At 39.0% G+C, this 26,285-nt stretch overlaps 1 protein-coding gene across 1 annotated transcript in view; it reads left to right on the top strand.

Annotated features, from left to right (window-relative positions):
- Window positions 1–1,217: 1,217 nt before the first annotated feature.
- The window catches only part of LOC127617618 (golgin subfamily A member 4-like), a 55,593-nt gene continuing 30,525 nt past the window's right edge, over window positions 1,218–26,285 (top strand). Inside the window, 10 exon segments of the mRNA XM_052089613.1 lie at window positions 1,218–1,384; window positions 3,978–4,052; window positions 6,742–6,840; window positions 11,099–11,167; window positions 12,864–13,187; window positions 15,307–15,354; window positions 15,531–15,587; window positions 23,488–23,586; window positions 23,663–23,804; window positions 24,001–24,194. Of these exon segments, the coding sequence (XP_051945573.1) occupies window positions 1,316–1,384; window positions 3,978–4,052; window positions 6,742–6,840; window positions 11,099–11,167; window positions 12,864–13,187; window positions 15,307–15,354; window positions 15,531–15,587; window positions 23,488–23,586; window positions 23,663–23,804; window positions 24,001–24,194 (1,176 nt within the window). The 5' untranslated portion in view covers window positions 1,218–1,315.

A 26,285-nucleotide genomic window follows, 5' to 3' on the forward strand; every position in this document is an offset into this window, starting at 1 on the left:
CATTTTCCTCTGCGTTTACATTTTAGAATACGTTACATAGTATTATATCATCTGCATGTTTGAACAAATTGTTTGTACTCCTTTGTATATCATATTATCATATATGTGTGCATATTATGAACATTATATATGCTTCGTTACATGTACAGTATATGACAACAATGTGTGGCCCATGCATCAAAAATAGTCACTCAGTCATAACACTTGTATTATATATTACTACATAATACTATATTATTGTTACATCCTCCCCTGTCTAGGGTAGAGGAGGAGTAACAAAACTAAAAGATGTAAATGAATAAATAAATACATTTTCTTGTCTGAGCTCCTGTCTCCCTTCCCTGGACTTTCAAGACAATACAGTTTTGAAGGAGTAACACAAAGATTTATCAAATTATATATATTTATTAAATATATTTATTTATTGCATTTATCTGATCGAAGATCAGAGTAGGGGAAAAACAAAGCACACACACACAGGTACCCCAACAAAGATTACATACTGGGACGTAACATTATCTAATAAATAATATAAAATTAAATTAAATAAATTGTGGCACAGTGCTCCACAAATTACTCATATAAAACATATTTTGGAATGTTTCTTCTTCATCATGATTTTATTTATATATTTTGCTGCATCCTTGGAAGTTAATTAGATATTGTTGTTTAGTGATTAACTTTATCTAACATTGTTTTATAGAAAAAAAATCTATATATGAACATACGGAATTGCACAAATGCATTAGATAGTGGCATTAATTATATTTATTTTTCCATTTATTTGGAAGGGTTTGCCATAATTTAATGGCATTTATGCATAAATAAAATTCTAATTTTCAGACAAAATTAACATGGTCATATTTTATGGAAAGGGCATGAACAGTGCACAGTTACTATGACAACAGGATGGATTACACAGAGGCTTTAGTAAGGCAATATTGAAGAACACATTATAACGAGTTACAATTTTTTTTTTAGGAGTTACAAGTATATAATAATAATAATAATAATAATAATAATATATAATATATATATATATATATATATATATATATATATATATATATATATATATATATATATATATATATATAACAAGTTATTATAGTATGTTCATTTTTGACATTTAAATATGTGAGTCAACAACTCATCATCGTCATTTTCGAGCCTCTCGAGGCTCCGTAGCGACTCAGTTTTCCTCCACGTCGGCTGCAGCTGCGCACTGCTCCCTTTATCCGCATTCACATCAAGTTTTTAGTCTGGTAATAGGACAGTAAAATCGCTGGTTCTGTGCCATTTCTCGCATGGCATAATGTTTAAGAAGCTGAAGCAGAAAGTGATAGAAGAGCAGTCGCCTCAGAGGAGCAGCGCGCATGCGCAGGTGAGAGCACTTTAACAATGTAGCATGTATGCTAACAAAACAAAACAAACCTCTAGTAAATATTAAACTAGTGCAGTCTGACAGCATTGTTGTTCCATGGACTAACCAATTACCATGGTATTAACATGGTTTGTTTGGTACCATTTTTGCACCATGTCAATACCGTGGTATTAATGCCACAATACTTATAGTGAAATAATGTTTACCCAGTGTTCGGAGTGTCTGTTTTGATCTGGTGACATTTAACAGACCTGGAGGAGATCAGCTGTTGTGGTCTGAGCATGTAGATTTTAGGTAATTGATCTGTTACAGTGCATCCACATGCAGCTCTCAGAACTGTCCCAATGACAATCAAGTACTTAATCAAGTAAAGACCCACAAACCAGCCTGACTAGTTAACCAGACGCAAGAGGACTGTGACATGTTTCCCTAAACAGAGGACCTACTGGCAATAAGCAGATATTTAAAGGTGAACTTTTAGAGCTGTTGACATTTGTCTTTTTGGTTTAAAATGTAGTCAAAGTTCACCCTCAAATCAAAAGAGAAAATAAGAAATAATGTTTTGGATAAACAAAATGCAGAATTTTTTCAGTCCTTGTGACATTATTTTCATGACTACTTAAACTCTTTCCTAATTTTCAGATGCCTGCTATAAACTTATGTTGAGAAGTAAAAAGTATTTTCCCTCATCATGATTTTTTGTTTTTGTGTATATCTCATACTAAATTGTTTCAAAAACCTAAACAAAATCTAACATAAAAACAAAGGCAATCTGTGATTTAATCACAAAATGCAGTTTTTAAATTGTAATGTTATTTATTGAAGCAAAAAAGATATCCAGTACCAACTGGGCCTTTATGAAAAAGTATGTGCCCCCTTAGTTACTAAATCCCCAAATGTATGAATCTGCACTCATAATCGGGTTCAGCTGGACTAGACACACTCATGCCTGATTACTGGCAGCCCTGTTTAATCTAATCATCACCTAAATAAAACTTTTTCAGCAGCATGAAGTTGGCTTAAAGGTCTCACTCAGTAGCACATTATGCCAAGGTTGAAAGAAATCCCAGAAATGATGAGGAAAAAGATGATTGAAATACATCAGTCTGGCAAGGGTACAAAGCTATTTCAAAGGCTCTGGGACTCCAAAGAACCACAGTGAGAGCCATTATCTCCAAATGGAGAAAACTTGGCACAGTAGTGAACTTTCCCAGAAGTGTTCGACCTTCTAAAATTCCTCCAAGATCAAATTGACGACTCATCCAGGAAGTCACAAAAAAATTCAAGGACAGCATCCAAGGAACTGCAGACCTCTCTCGCATCAATAAAGGTCACTGTTCATGACACCCCTAACAGAAAGACACTGGGCAAAAATGCCATCCATATGCCTGAATGACTCAAAAGAAGCTAAATTAAAGTTTTGGAGTGGCCGAATCAAAGTCTTGACTTGAACCCGATTGAGATGTTGTGGCAGGACATTAAATGGGCAGTTCATGCTCAAAAACCCTCCAATTTGGCTGAACTAAAGCAGTTCTGAAAAGAAAAATGGTCCAAAATTCCCCCACATCGTTGTGAAAGACTGGTCTCCAGTTATCGGAAGTGTTCGGTTGCAGTTGTTGATGCTAAATGTGGCACAACCAGCTGGTAAGTTTAAGGGGCAGTTTGTTCTTTACATGGGTGATATAAGTGTTGGATAACTTTTTTGCTTCAATGAAAACTGTATTTTGTGTTTTTCTCAGGTTGCCTTTGTTTTATGTTATATCTCATTTGAAGATCTAAACAATTTAGCATGAAAAATTGAAGAAATCTCTTTTTCACAGCACTGTGGTGTGTGCTTGTGTGTGTGTGTGTGTGCGCGCGTGTGTGCGCGCGAGTGTGTGTGTGTGTGTATAATTTTTTTTATGCAGATCAGCCATAAAATTAAAACCACCTTCCTAAGATTGTGTAGGTCCCCCTTGTGCCTCCAAAACAGCGCCTACCTGCATCTCAGAATAGCTGATATGATGTTCTTCTCACCAACAATTGTACAGAGCGGTTATCTGAGTTACTGTAGACTTTGTCAGTTTGTACCAATCTGGCCATTCTATGTTGACCTCTCATCAACAAGAACTGAACTGCTGCTCACTGGATGTTTTTTTGTTTTTGGTGCTATTCAAATGACAAAGTCTACGGTAACTCCGATAACTGCTCTGTACAATTGTGGTGAGAAGAATATCATCCACCATGTTCGTGTTTGTTATACTACCTTTAATTCATGCTGATTTAATTGTAATGTTTTTTCCATTAATGGCAATTTTGGCCATTTTGAGCATATTGTCATAATAATAACATCACCGTGCATAAAAACTAGGCTTTATTTTCTTTATGCAAAATGCATTTTCTTATTTATTCTTTTTTAAATATGACACGGATATTTCTTTGTTAGATTCACATGTGCTTTTCTTATGATTGTGTCAGTGTTGAAATTGGTACAGTGAAAGTTAGGCTTAGTTAAAGACGCAACCTTCATCAGTAGACTGCTCACACTAATGTTACATTCTCTGTCTGTAATTTACATGCCTTGATGTATAATGTTCATATCTGCCTCCAGCAGGTGAGCTCAGAAGAGAGGCGCAGTCACCCCACTTTCCTGCAGCAGGATGCCCCGTCCACCCCCATCGACAGAGTGGTAAGCCTCCAAAACCTAAACAGACATTCCTCTCACTGTTCTTGAGTCCACATGGGTTGAAACTACTGTCACATCTCAGAAGTCTTCTTACGCTGCTGTGAACGATTATCTGCACTATTATGATGAAGAATACACCATACTGTGAAAACACATAATGAACACCTCCAGGCAGTCTGATAATTGTTCTACATCCCTTGAGTGTTTCTTAGACTGGCAACAAGAGCCATAAGATTTCCATTGTGACCCAAACACTGATTAGAATGATTACTTATTATCTATTAAAAAATGAGTTAGAGCATCATTATTGTTTGTTCCCGTTCCTTTGTTCCTGTCTAATCTAGGTAGACAGTGGCCCTAAAAGTATTTGGACATTAAAGTCAAAATTGCAAATATTTGAATGTCATTGCATTGCATAACAAAATGTCATACCAAAGTGCCATCTGCAAACAGCAAACTATCAAAGCAAAGTGATATTTAGTGGATTTATGAAGCCAGTTTCACTGAAGCTACATAACAAACATGAGCTTTTGGCAACCAGAAAGTGTTCAGTGCGCTACCTAGTTTAAAATTGTTAATCTTATATTGTTATCTAATGCAAATACATTAAAACAAGGTTGGTTTAAAGAAATGCTGAACCCAAAAATTAAGACTCTCTCATCATTTACTCACCCTCATGCTCTCCCAGATGTGCATGACTTTCTTTTATCTGCAGAACACAAAGATTTTTAGAAAAATATCTCCGCTCTATAGATATTCTGGTGGCTAGAACGTTGAAGGTCCAAAAAGCACATAAAGGCAGCATAAAAGACTCCAATGGCCAAACCCATGTCTTCAGAAGCGATATGATAGGTGTGGATGCCAGTCTTTTTTTTTTTACTCTAAATCTCCACTTTCACTTTCACACTATTCTTTTGTTTTTTGCGACTTGCATTATTTGTGCATATTGCCACCTTCTGGGAAGTGAGGAGAATTTTTACTCAGAAAGGACTTAAATATTGATCTGTTGCTCATCATATAGCTTCTGAAGACATGAATTAAACCACTGGAGTCATATGGATGATTTGTTTTGCCTTTTATGTTCTTTTTGGGGAGGCGGCTGTGGCTCAGGTGGTAGAGCGGGTCGGCCAATAATCCCAGGATTGGCGGTTCGATTCCTGGCCCACATGCCGAAGTGTCCTTGGGCAATACACTGAACACCAAGTTGCTCCCAATGGCAGGCTAGAGCCTTGAATGGCAGCTCTGCCGCCTTTGGTGTGTGAATGTGTGGGTGAATGGGACACAATGTAAAGCACTTTGGTAACTTCTAAGGTTAAAAAAGGCACTATATAGATGCATTGATCATTTACCATTTTGGAGCTTCAAAGTTTTGGTCACCATACACTTGTGTTGTGTGGACCAACAGAGCTGAGATGTTCTTCTAAAAATCTTCATTTGTTTTCTGCAGATGAAAGAAAGACATAAACATCTGGGATGACATGAGTGTAATTCAATTATGAGAGAATTTTCATTTTTGGTTGAACTGTTCCTTTAAGTGTCTATATGCTTTTTGTGGCCACTGTATGGTCTTTTTTTAAATAACGATCAATGCTGACGATTCTCCTCTTGTTGTACAAACAGCAAATTTTGCATTTATATAAAAGCAGTTTGAAAATTCCCAGCTGGTTGGTTAACACATGACATGCTTTTATTGTAGTAATGTGGGCTAAAAATAGTCTTGATGTTAGAGTTTAGTGATTCTTGGACCGTGGGCATTACTGTCTCTTCTGTTTACTGAAGTGTGAATGTTTAAACAGCAAATCATTATTTTTGAATGAACTTTGTGAAAGGGTGATTGACTCTGAGATGCTTCACGTGCTGTTTTAAGATTTTTGCTAATGTAACATGGTTCTGAAATACTTGTTTTTAAATCACAGCTTGATTTGAACGTAATTGCCATTGCAGGATCTCTTAACGTGACTTCTGATTCAGAGAAAAAGGTTTTCCTGAGAGGTTTTTGATTTCACCTTTGTCTTTCACAGTTTCTCTTCCATCAGTTCTCTGTGTCTACATTCACACAGTCAGTGTTTGGGAGTAACAGTGTATTGAACGAAGTATTCTCTAGCCTTTAGAGGGCTTGGTGATGTCATCTGAAAATAAATTATGAAGATAAAAAAAAATTCAATCAGGAAAGTGCATAGGGTCAGTGTGGATTTTATTTTGACTTCTGGGAGTCACTTCGGTTATAGAATGTGAATGTCGTTCTCTTTCATAAATGAACGGTGTATGAACGGCACTGAATTCTGACACTCCAAACAGAAGTGACAACTGTATTCAGCTTCTGTGTGAATGTAGCCACAATCAATTCTACATCATCTCAGCATTTCTTCTGTACCAGAATGTCTAGCTTTACCTCTTTGATGTCTGTACTAAAGCACAAAAACATCATGATTTGATTCTAATCATGTACATTTTCCAATTAAAGAGATAAAATATGGCTTGGTAGGGACATCAAACAGTGTATCTTTGCAGCCTCAGTATGAATCAGATCTCCATTCTGTTTCTATTTCCACAGATGTCACCCTCTCTTATTCTCTGACACTGTTTCTCTCGTTCACTCATTGTGTTTTCTCATTGCTGTGTGTCTTCACTCCCTGCTCCCCATCATTAATGTGTTAACTCGTATGGGGGGGGGGGGGTGTCGGTCGGTCAGCTGCTGGCCGGGATGATAGCAGAACCTGCTTTTCTCTCTGAGTATACTATCTTTGCTCTGGACCACTCAAAACGACCCAAAGCGGCTCAGGTGCCCAGTGTGGTGAGTCTGTCCTCACACATCGCTGCCTCTTCCTCACCCCTCGACAAAAACAAACCCGGGGCATTCTATAAAACCGGTGCCTTTTTGATTTTTTTACTTTTTTGTAAGACTCTTTAAACTTTCTATAATGTATGTGTTGTGCTATCTCAAGGTAAATTAATACATGTTGACACTTTACAATAAGGTTCTTGCTAGCATTAGGCTAGTTAATGCATTAGGTATCATGAACTAACAGTGACTTTGTCTTTGTTAATGTTCATTTATCAAAATACTTTTGTTCATTGTTTATGTTAGTTCATTTTGCATTAACTAATGCAACTATTAATGTTGTGAACTAACCTTTAATATAAAAATGTAATTAGTATATTTAGAAATTAGTTAATTCTACTGCTCATTGTTGTAACTTAACAAACATTTTTAATGTTAAAAATGTATTGGTGTATTTAGAAGTTAACATTAGTTGATGTTTGTTCATCAAAATACTATTGATTGTGGTTAGTTCATTTTGCATTAACTAATGTCACTTTTAATGTCATGAAATAACTTTTAATGTAACATGAATTAGTATATGTAGAAATGAACATTGGTTCATTTTATATCATGGGTCTGTTGAATGCTTGATTCTGATTGGTTGACAGACATTCTCTCTTTCCTAGCGGTGGTCCCACGTAGGTGCAGGGTCCGCTATTTGATAGTCTGCATGTATATATTTGATTAGGCGCAAGTTTTATGTCAGATGTCCTTCCTGACGCAACCCTCAGTGGCTGGGGGACTTTCACTCACACATACAGGCAATTTAGAGTCCCCAATTCAATTAACCTGCATGTTTTTGGACTGTGGGGGAAACCGGAGCACCCGGAGGAAACCCACGGAAACATGCAAACTCCACACACTAGTGCCATTCTCACTAGTTGAGCCGGCACCTGTGAGGCGACATTGCTAAACACTGTATGTACTATATTTGAGGAACACAAATGGCACCTGTTTTGTAGAATGATCCAGCCGTTCTCTTTCCCTACATAACTCAAAGCCATCAAGGCATCTCACTCCTAACCCCTGCATCTAATATCTTCTGTTTCTCGGTAGACCTGATTTTGGGATGGCTGTTGCTTTTGTCTCCTCTGCTGTTTTGCCCTTGGTTGTATCTCGGAATGGTTCTTATTTAAGCCAACCAGGAATTAATGTAATACCCATAGTATTAGATATTGATATGGATTCTCTGACCCTCTCCCAGATAGACCTGTAGAAATCCCATAGAATTCCCTCGGTTATGATACTTATGTTATATGTCTGTTCCCTTGTCATTCTCTGAGAGTTCTTGTGATTTACTTGTGAAATTTGGCAAAAACAAAATGTCATATAAGTTAAGAGCTGAGCCACAGTGCATTTACCAGCAGAATATTTGGTTTTAATTGAACAATATATCGGTGACAATATCGCTGTCAGTCAAAATGACCTTTATTTTGTTTAAATATAGATTTGATTTGGCCAATATTGGAAATAGATTACCGTAATATTGATTCTAAGTTCAGGTTTGCCAGGTTTCAAAAGTACTAAACATTTATTAAATTAAAATTTTCTACTGTGTTCTATCATGTTTTGATGCCTGATTTCACCTACAGCCTGTGATTTTACTTCTACTACTTTTTTTAACCTTAGAGGTTACCAAAGTGCTTTACACTGTGTCCCAATCACACACATACTCATACATGGTGGCAGAGCTGCCATGCAAGGTGCTAGTCTGCCATTGGGAGCAACTTGGGGTTCAGTGTCTTGCCCAAGGATACTTCGGCATGTGGAGTCATGTGGGCTGGGAATCGAACCGCCAACCCTGCAATTAGCAGCCAACCCGCTCAACCACCTGAGCCACAGCCGCCCCTCATTATCGACCACTGGAGCCACAGCCGCCCCCCTGGTCATCGACCATGGCATAAATAATTATCACAATTGGTTTCACCCAAAGTTTATACATTAGTGCATGCCTAGAGGCCACTGGTATTGTTATCGAGTAAATAGTTTGTTGGATCCATTCAGCCATTTCACTGGTTCCGGTTGAATGATCAGGTTCACAATAAGGCCACTTTAAATGGTTACAAGATGCTCTTTCCACAACAGCTATTGCATTTGTTAAGATCGTCAAAGCTCAACTCTGACAGAAGGATTTACACATTATCTCCAAATACAGATAATCCCTCACCACACACCTCAGCTAACATGCAATTCCACCAATCTACTGAAACACATTTCAACTTGTGATCTGGATTATTACTGGCCTCATTGTCATGCTCATTGTTTAGAAATGGACAATAGAAGTACACACATTTTGTAAAGATGCTCCCTGCGTCCTAAATGTTATGAATGGTTAAAATTAGTGCATACGAAATCCTAGTATGTTGTAAATAATATGCCTGAATGATAATGTGACACTGTTCCGGTTAATTGCAATTTTTTAAATGTATAAACTGTGTCATCATATGCCAGCTGCTCTTACTGTGAGTTAATCAGCATACTCGTGTTAATGGCTCAGTCATGTGTTCATTTAGTCCAGGCCTGAACAACATCCCTTTCTACAAGCCATGATCTCTCTACGGATAAATAAATTGATATCTGCGCAAGATGGACACCTTATTTAACTGTGTGGTATACTTCAGACAACTTGTTTGCATCAGAGGTTTTTCTTTCATTGAAACAAGTTGGGTTAGACTCCGGTTTACAGTTTTACCATTTATTGTTAGAAGCACATTATCATGATAACTAAAAAAAGACAAAATATTGCTGCGTTGCAAAGCCAAAGTCTCCCTGACTTTCTTTAGCATGTGCAAATGTATTTATTATGGAAACGTGTGGTGTTTATTTCTAAACTTGCTTCTGTATGGTGTTCTGAAAGCCATTTGTGGTTGGAGTGTACCTGTTTTAGGTTGTTTCTGGGCAACTTAAAGGAATTGTTCACCAAAAATGAAATTCTCTCATCATTTGCTCCATCCCAGATGTATGACTTTCTATTTTCTGCAGAACACTAATAAAGTATTTCATATGGATATCTCGGTTCTGTAGGTCCATACAATGTGAGTGAATGGTGACCAGAACCATAAAGGCATCATAAAAGTAATCTATAAGACTCCAGTGGTTTAATCCATGTCTTCAGAAGTGATTTGATAGATGTGAGTGAGAAACAGATCAATATTTAAGTCCTTTTTCGCTGTACCTCTTGCCGTTGCATTCTCTAGGGCACGATCATCATTTAAAGCTCGATTACACTTCCTAGTGCGTGACGCATGGGCAGAGTGCTAGATAGTGCTAGGAAGTGTAATCGAGCATGCATGATCGCTACTGAGACTGCTGATATGAAGATTTATAGTGAAAAGGTAGTTATACTTTGGTCTGTTCTCACCCAAAACCAATTGGATCACTTCAGAAGACATGGATTAAACTAAAGGAGCATTTGGATTACTTTTATGCTGCCTTTATGTGCTTTTTGGAGCTTCAAAGTTGTGGTCACCATTCACATGCATTGTATGGGACTACAGAGCTGAAATTTTCTTCTAAAAATCTTCTTTTGTATTCTGCAGAAGAAAGAAAGTCATACACATCTGGGATGGGATGAGTAAGTGATAAGTGTTTTCCATTTTTGGGTGAATTGTTCCTTTAATAATTGCCTCACTGGAACATATTTTTCTTACTTTTGGTCTGGGGTGTCTGGAGATAGCCATCAGTGTTTCAAGCAAATTAAAATGGTCTATAATACACCGTGTAACATCTTCAGTTGTTGTGATGGATACAGTCAGACCTACAGAAAAACTGTGTGTACATGTGAAGTGATTTGTGTCTTTGTAAATGATCATGTCTGTCAATAAAAACAAAGTAACTTCTCTCATGACCTCTTGCATTTACCCTAGTTTAAACGCTGAGTCTGTCTAAACAGTAACTCCTGCAGAACATCAGAATCCCAAACGCACATGCTCTCATTAACCAGCTCTCCTCTAGTGGATTTCAGCTGTTTGCTTTGTCCTCATGTCCAGTTGACAAAGCTGCTAGTAGTGCTGTTGTGTTTAACCCCTTGTGCGTTTTACTCAGTACAGTAGTTATGCTGTCTATGTTGTATTTAACCAGAAGCCACTGCATTTCTCTAAGCAAAAACTAATGTTGCCTCCAGATTAATCGGGGTGCGGCACGATGGGTGGGAGGACAACTAACCAGGCCTTGGATTGAACCCTGAGGAACTTTTAATCTTTTCACTGCTTCTATTCTCATTCAGAGCATTGCGAAGGCAACAGGCAGCTCTCCGAGAGGCAGCGTGCACGGAGATGGAATCGCCCTTCCTCAGGCAAGTGCCATCTATTTGGTTGAGTTTTTTAATATGGAGTTATTGTAGAAAAGTGTGCACATCCCAAAAGTAGGGAACGGGTGCAGAACGCAATGCATCAAATGTTGAAAACTCTGCACTATGTCATTATGTGCAGAGACATTTAGTGTGAGCAATAAGCTAGGATTTGTCTTCATCTGTACTCTTATAGTAAAGCTATAACTTTTGTGAGTAGAGTGTGCAGTAGTACTTGTAAATGTCTGCATACAGTTGAACTGAATTTCAATCGATGTGAAATGTCTTATTGTCTTATTGGTTGGTTAGTTTCTTTTGACATGAAAAAAATCAGCCAACGCTCCAAAGAAAAGTGTGAATTTTTAAACTTGCATGAATGTGAGTAGAAATGGGGGTCTCACACCAGACGCGACAGGCCGACAACATGTGGCATCCTAAAATTCAAAACCGTTGTTTCCTATGACTGTAAGCACAGCTTCGCCGCCATTCGGCATCTGTCAATGCACCCCACTAAGTCTTCAGAGGATTCTCAAAATTGTTCTGCACCACTCATAGTTTTCCTTAATCAGAAAAAGAAATACAAAGAGAATTAATGAGTAAATGATTGAATTAAGACATGACGGCAAAAGCTCTTTTTCTGTTGCACCAGTGAATAAACAAATGAATACAGGTGCACCAAGTGTTCACGACATTTATGATTTATTAATGCATCGTATCTTTCAAATTATTAATTCATTTGCCTAAAACAAACCACGAAGTGTGAGTCATTAGTCGACGGTCATATATAACAATTCATATTATTAAAATAAAGTACAGAAGTTTCCATCATTTCTGTCGACACGCCCCTTCCTACGTAACATCTGGAATCTAGAGTTTCCACTTGTAACTATGACTTCCCTTGATCGTTTATGTGCTTGGAACTTGTAATTTAAGATATTTTCGACTCTTATTGAAGGCCACAATAGACCACATTGCATTTGAGGTGAACGCTAATCCATCCTGGCGTACATGACAGCAGTGAAGCACCACCCCCTCACCTGTCAATCAACCGCTGCTTTAAAATAAGAGCGGTTTTAAGAGGAAATGGCTATCCGATCAGAAAATGTTAAAGTGCTTATGTATATACCTGTGCAAGAACTTCATCAGTGTATCAACACGCAGTGACATGATGAAAAGCACACACATCTAAAGCTCAGTTAGTACAGGTACTCCAAAAGACATTTGATAATATTGCTAGATATTTTGTGTTTTTGAACACAAGTAGTCACAGGAGACGCAATTGACCGACCAGGTCTAAACAGCGAAATGTTTTGCCTGTCCACGTGTGATTGGATCACCCGAGAGGCATCTTAATACCAGATATAAACGGGGTCATAGGTACCTCCTAGAAAACAGAAACTTTACCAGACTTTTCAATGTGATCAATTCATTTAATAATGACATTCAGAAATGATTTACCTTTATTGAAATGAGTGTAAAGTTAAAACTCATCAGTTGAACTTGAGCTTGCATGTACAGAATAATGCGTTGTTCTTTTTTCTTCGTTTGGTTTACGCTTGATGTGTCACACTTCACGTCCAGTGTGCAAAACCCTTTAGCAGATTAAAGTTGGGAACTTTTGCGATTTTTATTTCAGTCTACATGTTGTTTTTTTTGATTGTCATTAAAGGTCTAAAATGCTTTTATATTCATTCTCCTGCAGAGAGAGGAGTCTCTGTCTCTTGCACAGAAGCTGCAGCAGAAGGTTTCTTCGGTGGAGACTTTGCTTCGGGGTTCGGGTCGCGGTGAAGGGCTGTTCCGCTCAGGCTCGCGGGACAGTCTCGTCAGAAGCTCCTCAAGAGAATCCCTTACTCTTGTGGGAGAGAATGAAGCGCTGTCCACTCAGACTTACGATCCACCTTCAGACATTGAGAGTGAGGCAGAAGAATCGCCCGGGAGTTTTGAGGGTCTGTCGAAAGAACAGCTCTTAAACCGCCTGCACCGGGTGGAGAGAAGCCTCGGCAATTACAGAGGGAAATACTCGGAGGTGAGTGGATGAGACTGCCACAACCACAATTATCAAGTGCATTGTCACATCAAGATTAAAGTAATATTCCAAACTTTTTTTTTTAAACTTGACATCTGTTCACTGGATCTGTTGCATGTTGTCGATTACCTCTGAAAATTATTTTGATGTCCTTCAGTGTAGTAATCTAGATAATCCAACTAGGAAGGCTACTTCCACAATGTAAAATTGGGCATTCATATGTGTCAGGATGTGGTATGCAACCCTTCTGTGGTCTTAACAATCAAGTCCTTACATTGTCCTTAAAGGTCAAATTGACCCCAATTTTTTTTTTTTAAATTCAAAAGCTTGTAATAAAGTCTCTATTTGCTCTGTCTCTCTACTTTTGGTCTTAAATTATTCGCCTAGGTGCAGGGGGAACCTTTCTCATTCAACACCAGTGAATGTGCAATAAGCTTGCAATAGAAGACTAGGGAGAGTATTGCATTAACATTTAGTGTAGTCCACTTTTATCTTGGCAGTCTATGAGAGGCTAGAAGACAGTCCTCTTCTGGGCCATTTAAATGAGATTTTAATTGTATGTTGGAGACTGGTGCGTTTAATGTAATTACACAGTTGCTTTAACATTTTATTAGGCCATTACTCAAAGCCTTGACATAAAATTAAACCGAAGCAAGTTAATGTTGAGCGTCTATTCGGACAAATTATTTACTTGATTACTTATGCAGTTACCATGTAGCAGAATCTTATTTTTTGGGGGGAAATTTCACAAAGGGATAGTTTACTCAAAAATGAACATTCTCTTATTCACTCACCCTCTTGCCATCCCAGATGTGTATGACTTTTTCTTCTGCTGAATTCAAACTAAGATATTTAGAAAAGTGTCTTAGCTCTGTTAGTCCATTCAATGCAAGTGAATAGTGATCAGAACTTTGAAGCTCAAAAAAGCACATAAAGGCAGCATAACAGTAATCCATATGACTCCAGTGATTAAATCTATATTTTCAAAAGCGATATGATAGGTGTGGGTGAGAAACAGATCAATATTTAAGTCCTTTTGTACTATAAATTCCTTTCCCTGCCCAGTAGGTGCCGATGTGCACTTAAGAATGTGTATCGCCAAAAACAAAAGAAGAACGTGGAAGTAAAAGATGACTTTTATAGTAGAAAAGGATGTAAATATTGATCTGTTTCTCACCCACACCTATCATATTGCTTCTGAAGACATGGATAAAAGCACTGGAGACATATGGATTAATTTTATGCTGCCTTTATGTGCTTTTTTGAGCTTCAAAGTTCTGGTCTCCATTCACTTGCATTATATGGACCTACAGAGCTGAAATATTCTTCTAAAGAACTTTGTGTTTAGCTGAAGAAAAAAAGCCATACACATCTGGGTTGGCATGAGGGAGTGTAAACGATGAGAGAATTTTCATTTTGGGTGAACTACCTCTTTAAAATGGGGCAGTGGTGGCTCAGTGGTTGAGGCTCAGGGTTACTGACCAGAAGGTCGGGGCACCACCAAGCCCCAGCACCACCAAGATGCCACTGTTGAGCCCTTGAGCAAGGCACTTAACTCCAGGTTGTTCCGGGGGGATTGTCCCTGTAATAAGTGCACTGTAAGTCGCTTTGGATAAAAGCGTCTGCCAAATGCATAAATGTAAATGTAAAATACAAATTAGAGTGTTTCACTGAATATTAAAGTTTTATGAATGATAAACCTAGATAGTTTTATTTGCCAAGAAACTCTTTTTGTTAACCCTGCATTTGCTCTGTTTTAGGATGTGTTGTGAGATAATAACAAAGTAATGGATCAATACAGTTGGCAGAATGAACGCGTTGATGGTTAAGTTGTCATTAGGAGATCATTTGAGCAAGCCAGTTTTGTTCAAGAAGAGTTAAGCCCTCAAGTACTTCCTGTGCATACTTAAAGGGCCTATTGCATCACCCGTGCGCTCCTCAGAAAGTGTGTTTTCTGTCGGATCCTGTTTACACCCACTTTAAGCATCCAATTCAGATGAGCGGATCACAAGTTGAATCCACTAAATACAGGTGGTCCAAAGTGTTTTGTGTTGCAATCTTTAGGAGGTGATCAGTTAAGTTTATAACTAAAATGTTCTCTCTTTCTTCTCTACCTCAGTTGGTTACAACCTACAGAACAGTACAACGAGATAAAGAGAAAACTCAGGTAATGTCATATTCAGTCAATGGAGCAGAATATATTATTGTTTCTTTGCAGCTTGGGGAAGATTTCTAATGCCTTTCCTTTCATGAGCTGCTGTATTTCTGTTGTCTGGTATGAAAGTAATAATAGACTGTCATACATCTCTGTCTGTGTCTCATTGATTTGTGTGTTTCTTTCAGGCCATCCTTAGTCAGAGTCAAGATAAAGCCCTTAGAAGAATAGGAGAGCTCAGAGAGGTGCGTCTTTAATCCTTTGTGCTTTCTCACAGTTTTCTGACTCTTTTCATCATGCACACTAATTAATTCTTCTTACGTGTTGTTCTGCCAATGCTTTTCGACCTCTGATGTCTCTTGTTACACCTCACTCTACACCAGGGGTCGGCAACCTATGCGGAGGGGTAAGGTAATCACTGGCACGACAGCAACGGCGAGAGTGGAGTAGACCATTTTATTTATGTAAATTCCGCACCGGCATTACAATCTACATCTCGATGTAATCCTTCCTCTTGATCACGCAGCGTGTTTTCATGAGCTGAATGTGAGGCTAAACAAAAAGTTCAAATGTGACAAGACTGCAGTATACCCAACAGACTCCTGCAGCACGTGTAAGCCATTCGCACTTCACTTTCGAGTAAACATGCAAAGGTGTCGGACAGCTGCCCGTAAATCACACTCTCTCTTTCCCACTGCAGTCTCCAGTCGGCCTTTATCTCTCTCTGAGGCTTGATTAGTGGCCCTCCGCCATGTCACACAATTAAACCTGGAAATAAATTTTAGGATTTTGCAGGTGCAATTCACCAAAAAGTTCATGAGGAAGGATTATATTAAGATGTAGATTGGAATGCAAGTCAGGTGTGAAAAACTTCATATAAATAAAATGGCCTGCTCCTCTCTCGCTGTTGCTTGCATGCTAGTGATGACCCTCCGTGTGATTTTGAAAAATGTATGACATAATATAAGAAGTATTTAAGATTCCACACAATTTCGTGATCAGTAATCTAATGAGTACATTTGTGACATTAACTGTGTTAACTCATTTTGTACAAAAGGACCGGTTTTCTTTCATTAAAGCACTTTTTCACAACATGCTCGATTTTTCACATGCAGGTTTTGCAAAACTTTTTCACTCAAACGGTTATGCTGATAATATCATTTGTAATGAAAATAAACGATTAATATAGAAAAGGTTTCACAAGTGGACATTTGTATGTGAAAGTAAAAAATGGCACTCCATGTCAAGAAGGTTGCCAACCGTTCCTCTACACGGTGTATTTAAAGGCAACCGGAAACCGCATTCCTAATGCAGCTAACTTCCAAAATGTGACATACTTCTGAGTATAACATAATATTAAGTGTGAGATAATGTAGGGAGGGACTTGATTTCTTGTCCAGGATTTGATTGGATAGTGAAAACTAGTGAAGGCTATGAAATTATTAGTGGTGTATGCATTGGCAAGCATCACAATGACTATTTATTGTACTTAGGATTAGTGATTTGAACAAAGCTCTAAATCTACAGTAAGTATTAAACTTCAGTATGTAATACGTCCCACACCCTTTGTGTATACCTTGCTTGTTAAGGAGAGGGGGGATATTATTTTCCTGTTACAATTTTTGCCTGGCAGACAAAAATGCAGGGTACAAAATCATATAGACTTACATTGGAGGAGTGCCATCAGCCATACATAGGGACCTGAATATTGTACCTATTATATTCTGTAAATATAAAATTGTAAAATACAGTGATTTAAAAGTAAAACATTGCATATTGAAAACATTGCGTTTTCATGCTGGGACAAGAGATTACATTGAGTTAATGTATTTTTCAATTTCCAAAAGAATGTTATTGTCAGAAAAAAAAGTAAAAATTGACTGAACTTTTAATAAACTCGCAAACTTCTTTTGTTTTCAAAAACCATAGCTTAAATATATGCTTTTTTGTTAAAAAAAAAGTGTGTGTGTGTGTGTGTGTGTGTGTGTGTGTGTGTGTGTGTGTGTGTGTGTGTGTGTGTGTGTGTGTGTGTGTGTGTGTGTGTGTGTGTGTGTGTGTGTGTGTGTGTGTGTGTGTGTGTGTGTGTGTGTGTGTGTGTGTGTGTGTGTGTGTGTGTGTGTGTGTGTGTGTGTGTGTGTGTGTGTGTGTGATATAGGGTGGACCAAGGACCAGAACTAACGGATATATATAAAACAGTTACTTCCGTTCCTCGTATCTGATTGGACGATGGTTTAAAAAAAAAAAAAAAACACTGCTTATATATATATAGGGCAGACCGAGGACTGGAACTAACTGTTTTATATAATATGTAGTTCTATCAGGAAGACACGCAGGCTTGAGTGAAGTTTGAGATGCCATTTATTTGATAGATGTAAAACGGGAGGTGATGTCTCTCTCTTTGGCGTAGGCCCCGTCCGGCAGTCCGAGGTAGTTGTACCCGGAACCGTCATGTCCTGCCGGAGATAGGAGTCAGGGGTGAGGAGCCTACCCCCCTGCGGGACAGGGCTCAACTGGTGGTGGTGGGGAGGTGGAGGTTGCAGTGTTAGCACACCGAAAAAGCAATGTGATGTATGATTGTGAGCGGACTTATAAAGCATTGGCTTACTTGCGATTAGCTAGGAGTTACCCAGCTAATGATGTGATGATGTACAGCTGCTGGTCTTCCCACTAGAACTACGCTCCATTTCCATTTCGTCCTCGTATCTGATAGGATGAGAGATGTTCCATTAGCACTGATGGTCTGACACCATCAGCACTCCGACGCTTCACTGTGTGCGTGTATCACTCCGCTTGTGTTCGTGCCATTCTAAACTAAAGTGTAAGAGCAGTGCATATGTGTTAAGAGCTATGTTTTTTTTTGTTTTTTTTACATTACATATGTTAGCCAGCAGGTGGTGACAAAAGATAATTTTTGCGTGTAATATGAGCCAGTGAGGTGACATGAAGTAAATGGCTGACGGATTCACATACAACAGCTCTTCATGATCGCTTACTACACTTACTAAATTTCTCTGCTTGGGTGTGGCAACAGGTGATTGCACATGCTGTCTCTCTCTCTCTCTCTCTCTCTCTCTCTCTCTCTCTCTCTCACAAATGGGTTTTATGACCGTACTCAGTTGTTCCTAATTTTTTTAAAATTTACTTGGTCATTGAACTGTTGTATATAAGCAATATCACACTCGCAATCGTGCTATATGGCCCTACATCAGCACTGCTGTAATTACCTACGGCCAAATCACAGCAGTGGTGATGTAGGGCCATATAGCACTCTTGCTCGTGTGATATTGCTTAAATATATTTAAAAAAAAAAATCTGGGGTCACTTGACTAAAATGTTTCTCATGATTTTAAAAACCATTTGATCTGAAGGAGTATGCTTACTAAAATAAATTAAAAAAAAAAGTGTTTTTGAATTGGATGACTTGGACCGAATAATAAAGAAAAGCAGCCAATAAGTGTCCAACATAGATGGGAACTCCTTTGTAATACTGTTTTAAAAGCATCCCAGTGTGATCATCATAAGTGTCTGATGTTCGAAGACATCTGAAGTTTGTAAGCAACAAAAATATAATGTTTTGTTAAGATTCAAATCAAATCACTTTATTGTCACACGACCATATACACAAGTGCAACAGTGGGTGAAAGTCTTGGCAGTGGGTGAAAGACCTGTTGGCAGCCTGCTTCAGTTTGCTTAAATAGATCTGATTGCTGCCTGTTCACTGTAACAGATACAGCTATTAAGAAGGATACTGCTATTTTTATTTCCATTCTGTTTGTACGGAACACTGAAAAGGCTTCGTCTTACAAACGTGTCTCTTGAAATGGAGACCTGAGAGGAGCACTGCTTGTGCATGACCTTCAAGCGGAGGTGGACGACAAGCTGCTGTTCACAACATTTATTCCATTCGGTCCCATCAGCAATCTGCGGGTATGCAGAGACAGGGTGTCCCCCCCACCTCTCAGTGGGGTATGGTTATGTCACCTTTGCATATTTTGTAAATGCAGAGAAGGCCCTGAACAACCTGACTGGTGAGGATCTCCTGGGCAGACCACTGCAATTTAACGTGGGCCCAGTGCGATTCTACTTTGCTGAGAAGTGGAATCTGCAATGTCAAGGAATGTCAGGTGGAGCAAAACCCAGGTTTCAACATCCTGAGAAGAAGTAACAGAAAAGCTGTCACCCAGGTGTGAGTCTTTATATTTCAAATCTCCCATACAGCTTGGGTACCTAGCAGCTGCGTTGGCTGTTCTCACGATTTGGAACCATCACCAGTTCCACCGTGATGATGCAAAACCGGCGCAGCAAGGGTTCCGGATTTGTGACGACCTCTACTCCTGAAGCTGCAATGAAGGTTTGTCAGCAATGAATGGCCATGTTGTTGGCAACAGGTCATTGAGTGTCACTCTGTCCTGAAGTGCCCTAAAGAGAGACCAGTGTGAGCACCTGGACAGCTCTAAAACATTGTCTGACGTTGTTGTTGAAAAAACTCGGCAGAAGTACATTGAAGTGGCAGTGCCTGTCATTGCCCCTGAATTACCTGCCAGTGCTGAAAGGACATTGACTGTTCTGCAGCCAAAGCCATCTGTTTTGGTTCCAGAGAATTTTATGGCCACCTTTCCCAAGGTTGTCCCCAACCAGCTTGCTCTGCTCAATCCATGCACTCGATGGTATACAGTGGGTCTCCTGCCTCAGGGTGCGAGTCTCCACCTAGACCTCTCTTCCACACTTCTGGACACAGTGAAGTTTGAAATTCTCTGGATGCCTGTTTTGAAGCCAAACCAGCCTGCTCTACCTCCTGGAAATGGTATGACCACAACTATTCCCCAGGTTAACAGCTGCATTAGTGTCTGCCCCACCAACCAGCTTGCCAGGCTCCAACAGAATCCTCGATGGGATACATTAGGTCTCCTGCCTCAGGGTGTGAGTGTCCACCTAAACCTCTCTGCCACCCTGCTGGACAAGGTTAATTTTGAAATTTCCGGACGCCTTTTTGAAGCCCAACCAGCCTGCTCTGCCTCCTGGAAGTGGTATAGCCTCTGCTATTCCCCAGGTGAACAGATTCGTTTAGTGCCTGCCCCAGTAACCAGCTTGCCAGCCTCCAACCAAGTCTTCGACAGGATGTGGTGGGTCTCCTGCTTCAGGGTGTGAGTCTTCATCTTGCAATTTCTACCACCCTTCTGGACAAGGTAAAGTCTGAGATTCCCTTCTTCAACCAACTAAGATAAGGCCACTAAGATTCCCAAGATCAGCACCTGCGTTAGTGTCTGCCCCACCAACTGGCTTGCAAGGCTATAGTTGAGTCTGCAAAATTATGTGGTGGGTCTCTGGCCTCAGGGTGTGAGTCTCTGCTTAATCCTCTCTGCTGCCCTACTGGACACTGTGAAGTTCAAGATTCCCTGGATGCCCAAACAGCCTCCTCTGCTTCCTAGAAATGGTATGGACACTATTATTTCCCAGGTGAACAGCTGCGTCAGTCTTTGCCCAACTCACTAGCTTGCCAGGCTCCAGCCAAGTTCTCGATGGGATGTGGTTGATGTCCTGCCTTAGAGTCAGAGATTCCCCCTTGTGATCTCAGTCACCTTACTGAACAGTGTGGTGTTCAAGTGATGAAAGGTGTTGGAAACACCATAGTGCGGATCATCCAGTGGCAAGCCATCCAGGATGAGGCTGTGATTCCTCAACATGAGTGCCTCCTTCCATTATGTCAGGAGATGTCAGAGACCACTCTTAAATCCACAGAATATTCAGGCACCTCAGAAAGTGGCCTCGCTTCACATGGGAAATCAGACCCTGGACATCAGTCCAGGCTGGTCTCTGGGCTCTAAAAAGGATGTAGGTGTGAAGTTTCTTCAGTGGCAGCTGTAAGCAAGTGCGGGGAAAAAATGGTGGTACTAAAAAAACAAAAAACAAATTGGGTTGCAACAGAAAAAGCGGTGTCCTTGGTGTCTGAGTTCTTCAATCCCAGGATTCATCAGTGCAAAAACAATCGTGCGTGCGTGCGTGCGTGTATTATACAGAGTGAGTTCAACAGAGATTGTCCAGACTGGTTTGAACTGACAATGTCTATGGTAACTCAGATAACTGCTCTGTACAATTGTGGTGAGAAGAATAGCATTGCAGAATGGTTTTAATGTTGTGGTTGATCGTGTATATACACTGTATATATTGTGCAAAAATAAAAAGTTGTTTTGTGTTTCTGTTTTTTATGTCACGGTTCTGGCATTTGTGCCGGCACATACTGTTGTTTGTTTTTCTCTCTCCCTCGTGTCTCACAGGTGGAGCCGGCACATGATCGTCCCTGGGGAGGTGCTGAGCATGGCATTGATTTACTCGCCCATCCCATCAGCTTCTCACTGATAGCACTCCCTACTTATTCCTCGTGTTTTCCGTCTTTCTTTTCCAGTTATTTGTATGCTGTCAAGTGTTAACCGTGATCTCTTGTCTAGTTGGAGATTGCTCGTGTGTATGTAGGTTGACTCTCTCTAGAGGTGTGATAACCTTCCTGTTCGCCGTCATCTTCACCTTCGCCTGTATTGTTACCCAGTTCCCTTGGAGGAGGATTCCTCTGTCTCTGCCCGCGTGTCGGGGGAGAATCTCGCCTGAGCTTTGCTTCGCACCAAACCAGCTTCAACGGGCTCTCTTCGGATTGCTCCAGATTTCCACAATGCACGCACTCATCATACTAACTCACTCATTCCTTAGCTCACTGAGCGGCTATTGCTATTGACTCTGCTCATTGCATCCGGTGACTGTCCTCATTTACAAGACTGTTGTTAATAAACTCATTGAACTGTTTCCCTCTGCATTTGGGGCCCTTTGTACCTCTTCACCCTGTCACTTTTTGTTTTTCAAAAATAAATGAATGGTTTCATGAAATTGTGGAAATTAAATGACATTTTTAACAAAATATGTAATATTTACAAACATTTCACTCCATAAAATATTTAAAAATTGAAAGTGTGCAATCAATTGATAAGGCTGTCTGTAGATTTTGGAGCTGACTGACACAAGGGCATTAAAGGGTTATTTCCCCCAAAAATGAAAATTCTCTCATGATTTACTTCCTTTAAACCATCCCAGATGTTTATTACCTTCCTCCTTTAGCAGAACTGAAATGAAGGATTTTATAAGCATATTTAAGCTCAGTTTGTCCATACAATGCATGTAAAAGTCATGTGGATTACTTGTATGCTGCCTAAATATGCCATTTGGAGGTCAAATAGCCAGCTGCCTGATGGCACCCGTTTACTTGCATTTTATGGACAACAGAGCTGAAATAGGCTTATAAAATCCTTCATTTCAGTTCTGCTAAAGATGGAATGTCATACACATCTGGGATGGCTTAAAGGTAAGTAAGTCATGTGAGGATTTTCATTTTTGGGTGAACTAACCCTTTAACACATCAGCTAAGAAGGCATGGCAATAAGACAATGTCAGTAATACTTCACAATTAGGTGCTATTTTTACAGTATTAATCTTAATGCATATAAATAGTTTTGTTCATTATTAGTTTACAGGAATCAATAATAATGCAGTAATGCAGCTGCATAAATGCCGCATAAATGCCAAAGGATCTTGGCAGGGTATTAGGGTAAACATACAAACATTGCTGAACTGAACTGAACTGAATGTGACAATTTACATAAGAATGGTTTTACTATGAATTTACACCTGGTGTAGTTGGGAAACTATCTTGGACCAGCAACAAGCCGCGTAATAATGCTAGCAATGCTAGTAATCAACTACCCAGAACACCCTAGCAACTGTATACTAATAAAAATTGAACTTTAAAGGGTCATCCACATAGCCATGACCTAACATCCACCCACAACACTTGAGCATTAAGCTGGCAACTTTTACTTGGGAACAAACCACTCGTATATTTTTTTTCAGGAATCTTGTTGTGTAATTTTATTTTTCTTTGGCTGCATCACCTTAATTATGTCTGTAGAAAAATCCTTTCATAGGAGGTGAAAGTTCTGAAAACCAAACCTTTTTGTCTGTGAATAATGTGCACTGATGCATTGTGCACATTTAGAACAATGACATTTGATTAGAAAGTAAATGATTTTCTGTTTCTTTAAGTACGCTTTTAAGTGGTGTCTATTTATGGACATGCCTGACGTCCTTATGTCATCTCTTTAGGAGCTACAGATGGACCAGCAGGCCAAGAAACACCTGCAGGAGGAATTTGACGCTGCACTTGAGGAGAAAGATCAGATGATTACTGTGCTTCAGACACAAGTATGTGTGCTGTGTGTCTTTGTATATTGTGTATCAGCTGATAATTCAGATAATTACTGAAGTTGTTTGTTGTCAGGTATCTCTCTTGAAGAAACGGCTCCAGGTGTTTGGAGGTGTGGTCTCGTCAGAGGTCAAGACCTCTCAGCCCACAGATGCAGTTGACGTGACCTCTGACTTTCAGACTCCCTCAAAAGACGACAGTGCGACGGTTAACACAGGTATGTCCAGGCTCACAAACATTTTTGTGCACACTAATATTTATTCCACATTTTTAGTCCATGCAATTTTGGACATTGTTTGTAATACATTTTTAAAACCTTATAGCACCTTATAAATATGTGAAAATGGTAGACAATAAGAGGCAGTGCTATACTTAACCCATTGATGGTGTTTGTTTTTATGTGTGTCCAGTAGAAGGCAGTGCTGAGCCAGGCACCGTGGTGGATGTTGAGGTGCTACAGGGGCGAATCAAGAGGCAGGAGAGTCTCTTGCAGAGATGCAAGGAGATGATTCATTCCAGTAAAGAGCGCGCGGCACAGCTGGCCAGCGAGAATGATGTTTTACAGCAGCAGCTGCAGGAGAGACTGCAAGAGCTTGAGAAAATAAAGGTGCATACACACTGAAAACATCAGATAAAACCAAAAGAACATGTAAGACATAAACAAGATGTCTTTTTGGGTTAGTGAAGTTTTGGAGGTGTTGCTTTGTTTATCCAAGTTTGGGTCCGGTATTTGTTAGTTTGTGTAGATGCACTGGTTGAGAACAATCTGGACTGATAGCTGCAAGGTTGCCGGTTCAGACCCTGCAAGGAGTGATCCTGATCCTATCACCATTATGCTCGTGAGCAAAGCATATTTCTGTTGTCACTATTGTCTCTGCAGCATGTAACATACTATGCTCCTTGGTCATGTGGCAAATTAGAGGTTCTGTTCTTTTTTTATTAATGTTTTATTTTTGTTTCATTCTGTTCTGTTGTTTTCTTTTGTAACTCAGTGATTTCCTATTATTTTCAAAAACAATATTCTGTTCTATTTTCTTTTCTGTTCTTTTCTGTTCTGCTGTTCTGTTTATTCTGTTCTGTTCTATTATTTTCTGTTCTGTTTATTCTGTTCTATTCTGTTCTTTTCTGCTGTTCTGTTTTTTCTGTTCTGTTCTATTCTGTTCTTTTCTGCTGTTCTGTTCTTTTCTGTTCTGTTTATTCTGTTCCATTTTCTTTTCTGTTCTATTCTGTTCTTTTCTGCTGTTCTGTTCTTTTCTGTTCTGTTTGTTCTGTTCTATTTTCTTTTCTGTTCTATTCTGTTCTTTTCTGTTCTGTTTATTCTGTTCTATTTTCTTTTCTGTTCTATTCTGTTCTTTTCTGCTGTTCTGTTTATTCTGTTCTATTTTGTTATTTTCTGTTTTATTCTATAGTTTTTTTCTGGTCTGTTCTTTTGATTTTCTGTTCTTTTCTATTCTTCTAATACATTTTTTATTCTATTGTTTTGTTCTTTTCTATTATTTTCTTTTCTCTTCTGTTTTTTTGTCCTGTTCTATTATTTTCTGTTGCTGTTCTTTTCTATTATTTTCTATTATATTATTCTGTTCTATTCTTTTCTATTCTATTCTATTCTATTTTTGTTTTGACCTATACAATTTTTCTGTTCTTTTGTTGTTCTGTTCTGGTGTTTTCTATTATTTTCTACTCATTTTTTTGTCCTGTTCTTTACTTTTTTATTATTTTCTATTCTTTTCCATTGCATTGTTTTTTTTGGTTTTTACTCTGTCATTTTGTTCGACTGTTTTCTTTTCTGATCTGTTCTATTTTTTATTTTTTTGTCCTAAGTAATTCTATTTTTCTGTTCTGTTCTGTTCTTTTCTTTTTCTGTTGTTTACTTTTTTATTATTTTCTATTCTTTGCCATTGCATTGTTTTTTTATGTTTTGTTTTTACTCTGTCGTTTTGTTCGACTGTTTTCTTTTCTGATCTGTTCTATATTTTTTATTTTTTTGTCCTAAGTAATTCTATTTTTCTGTTCTGTTCTTTTCTTTTCTTTTTCTGTTGTTTACTTTTTTATTATTTTCTATTCTTTTCTTTTCCATTGCATTTTTTGTTGTTGTCCTGTGCTGTCCTATTCTATTCTATTTATACATTGTCCTGTGTTTGAGAGAGTGTTTGGTTGTAGTGTGTGGTGATGAGGATGGAGCTGTGTACATGTGCAAGTGTATTGGGTTTGTGTCGCGGTCAGGTCTATGTTGAAGAGGGTTGCTGGTGGAGCGCTGGGACTGTGTTTCCTGTAGATGTGATGAGTTTGTGTTACATGTGGGAACAGCTCTCAACACGGACAGAGAGAGCAGAGGTTAACAGCTCACCCCTCCCTGCTTTAAACAGACACACATTATAGCTCATTTGTACCTGCCATTACACTCACACTAAAACACTCCAGCTGATACTCAACTCGCCTGGGATTACTCTTCTGCAGTTTTGTGATTTGGTTAAACACTAAATCATTTTAGATTAAACTACTAAAATAAAGCCTGTGCAAAACTGACAGAAGTTTAATACTGAGGACAGTGTGTTGTTGTATCATAGAGGCGAGTTTGCCACAACTACAAGACGGCTGTCTTGAGCTGTAATTGAGGTTTGATTGTTGGTTCTCTTGGTCTGGTGTGAAGACTCCACAGACTGCTGTGATGTGGATGTGGCCTGGATTTTGTGTGTGT

This window comes from Xyrauchen texanus, chromosome 24 (genome assembly GCF_025860055.1).
Source record: "Xyrauchen texanus isolate HMW12.3.18 chromosome 24, RBS_HiC_50CHRs, whole genome shotgun sequence".
Lineage (NCBI taxonomy): Eukaryota > Metazoa > Chordata > Actinopteri > Cypriniformes > Catostomidae > Xyrauchen > Xyrauchen texanus.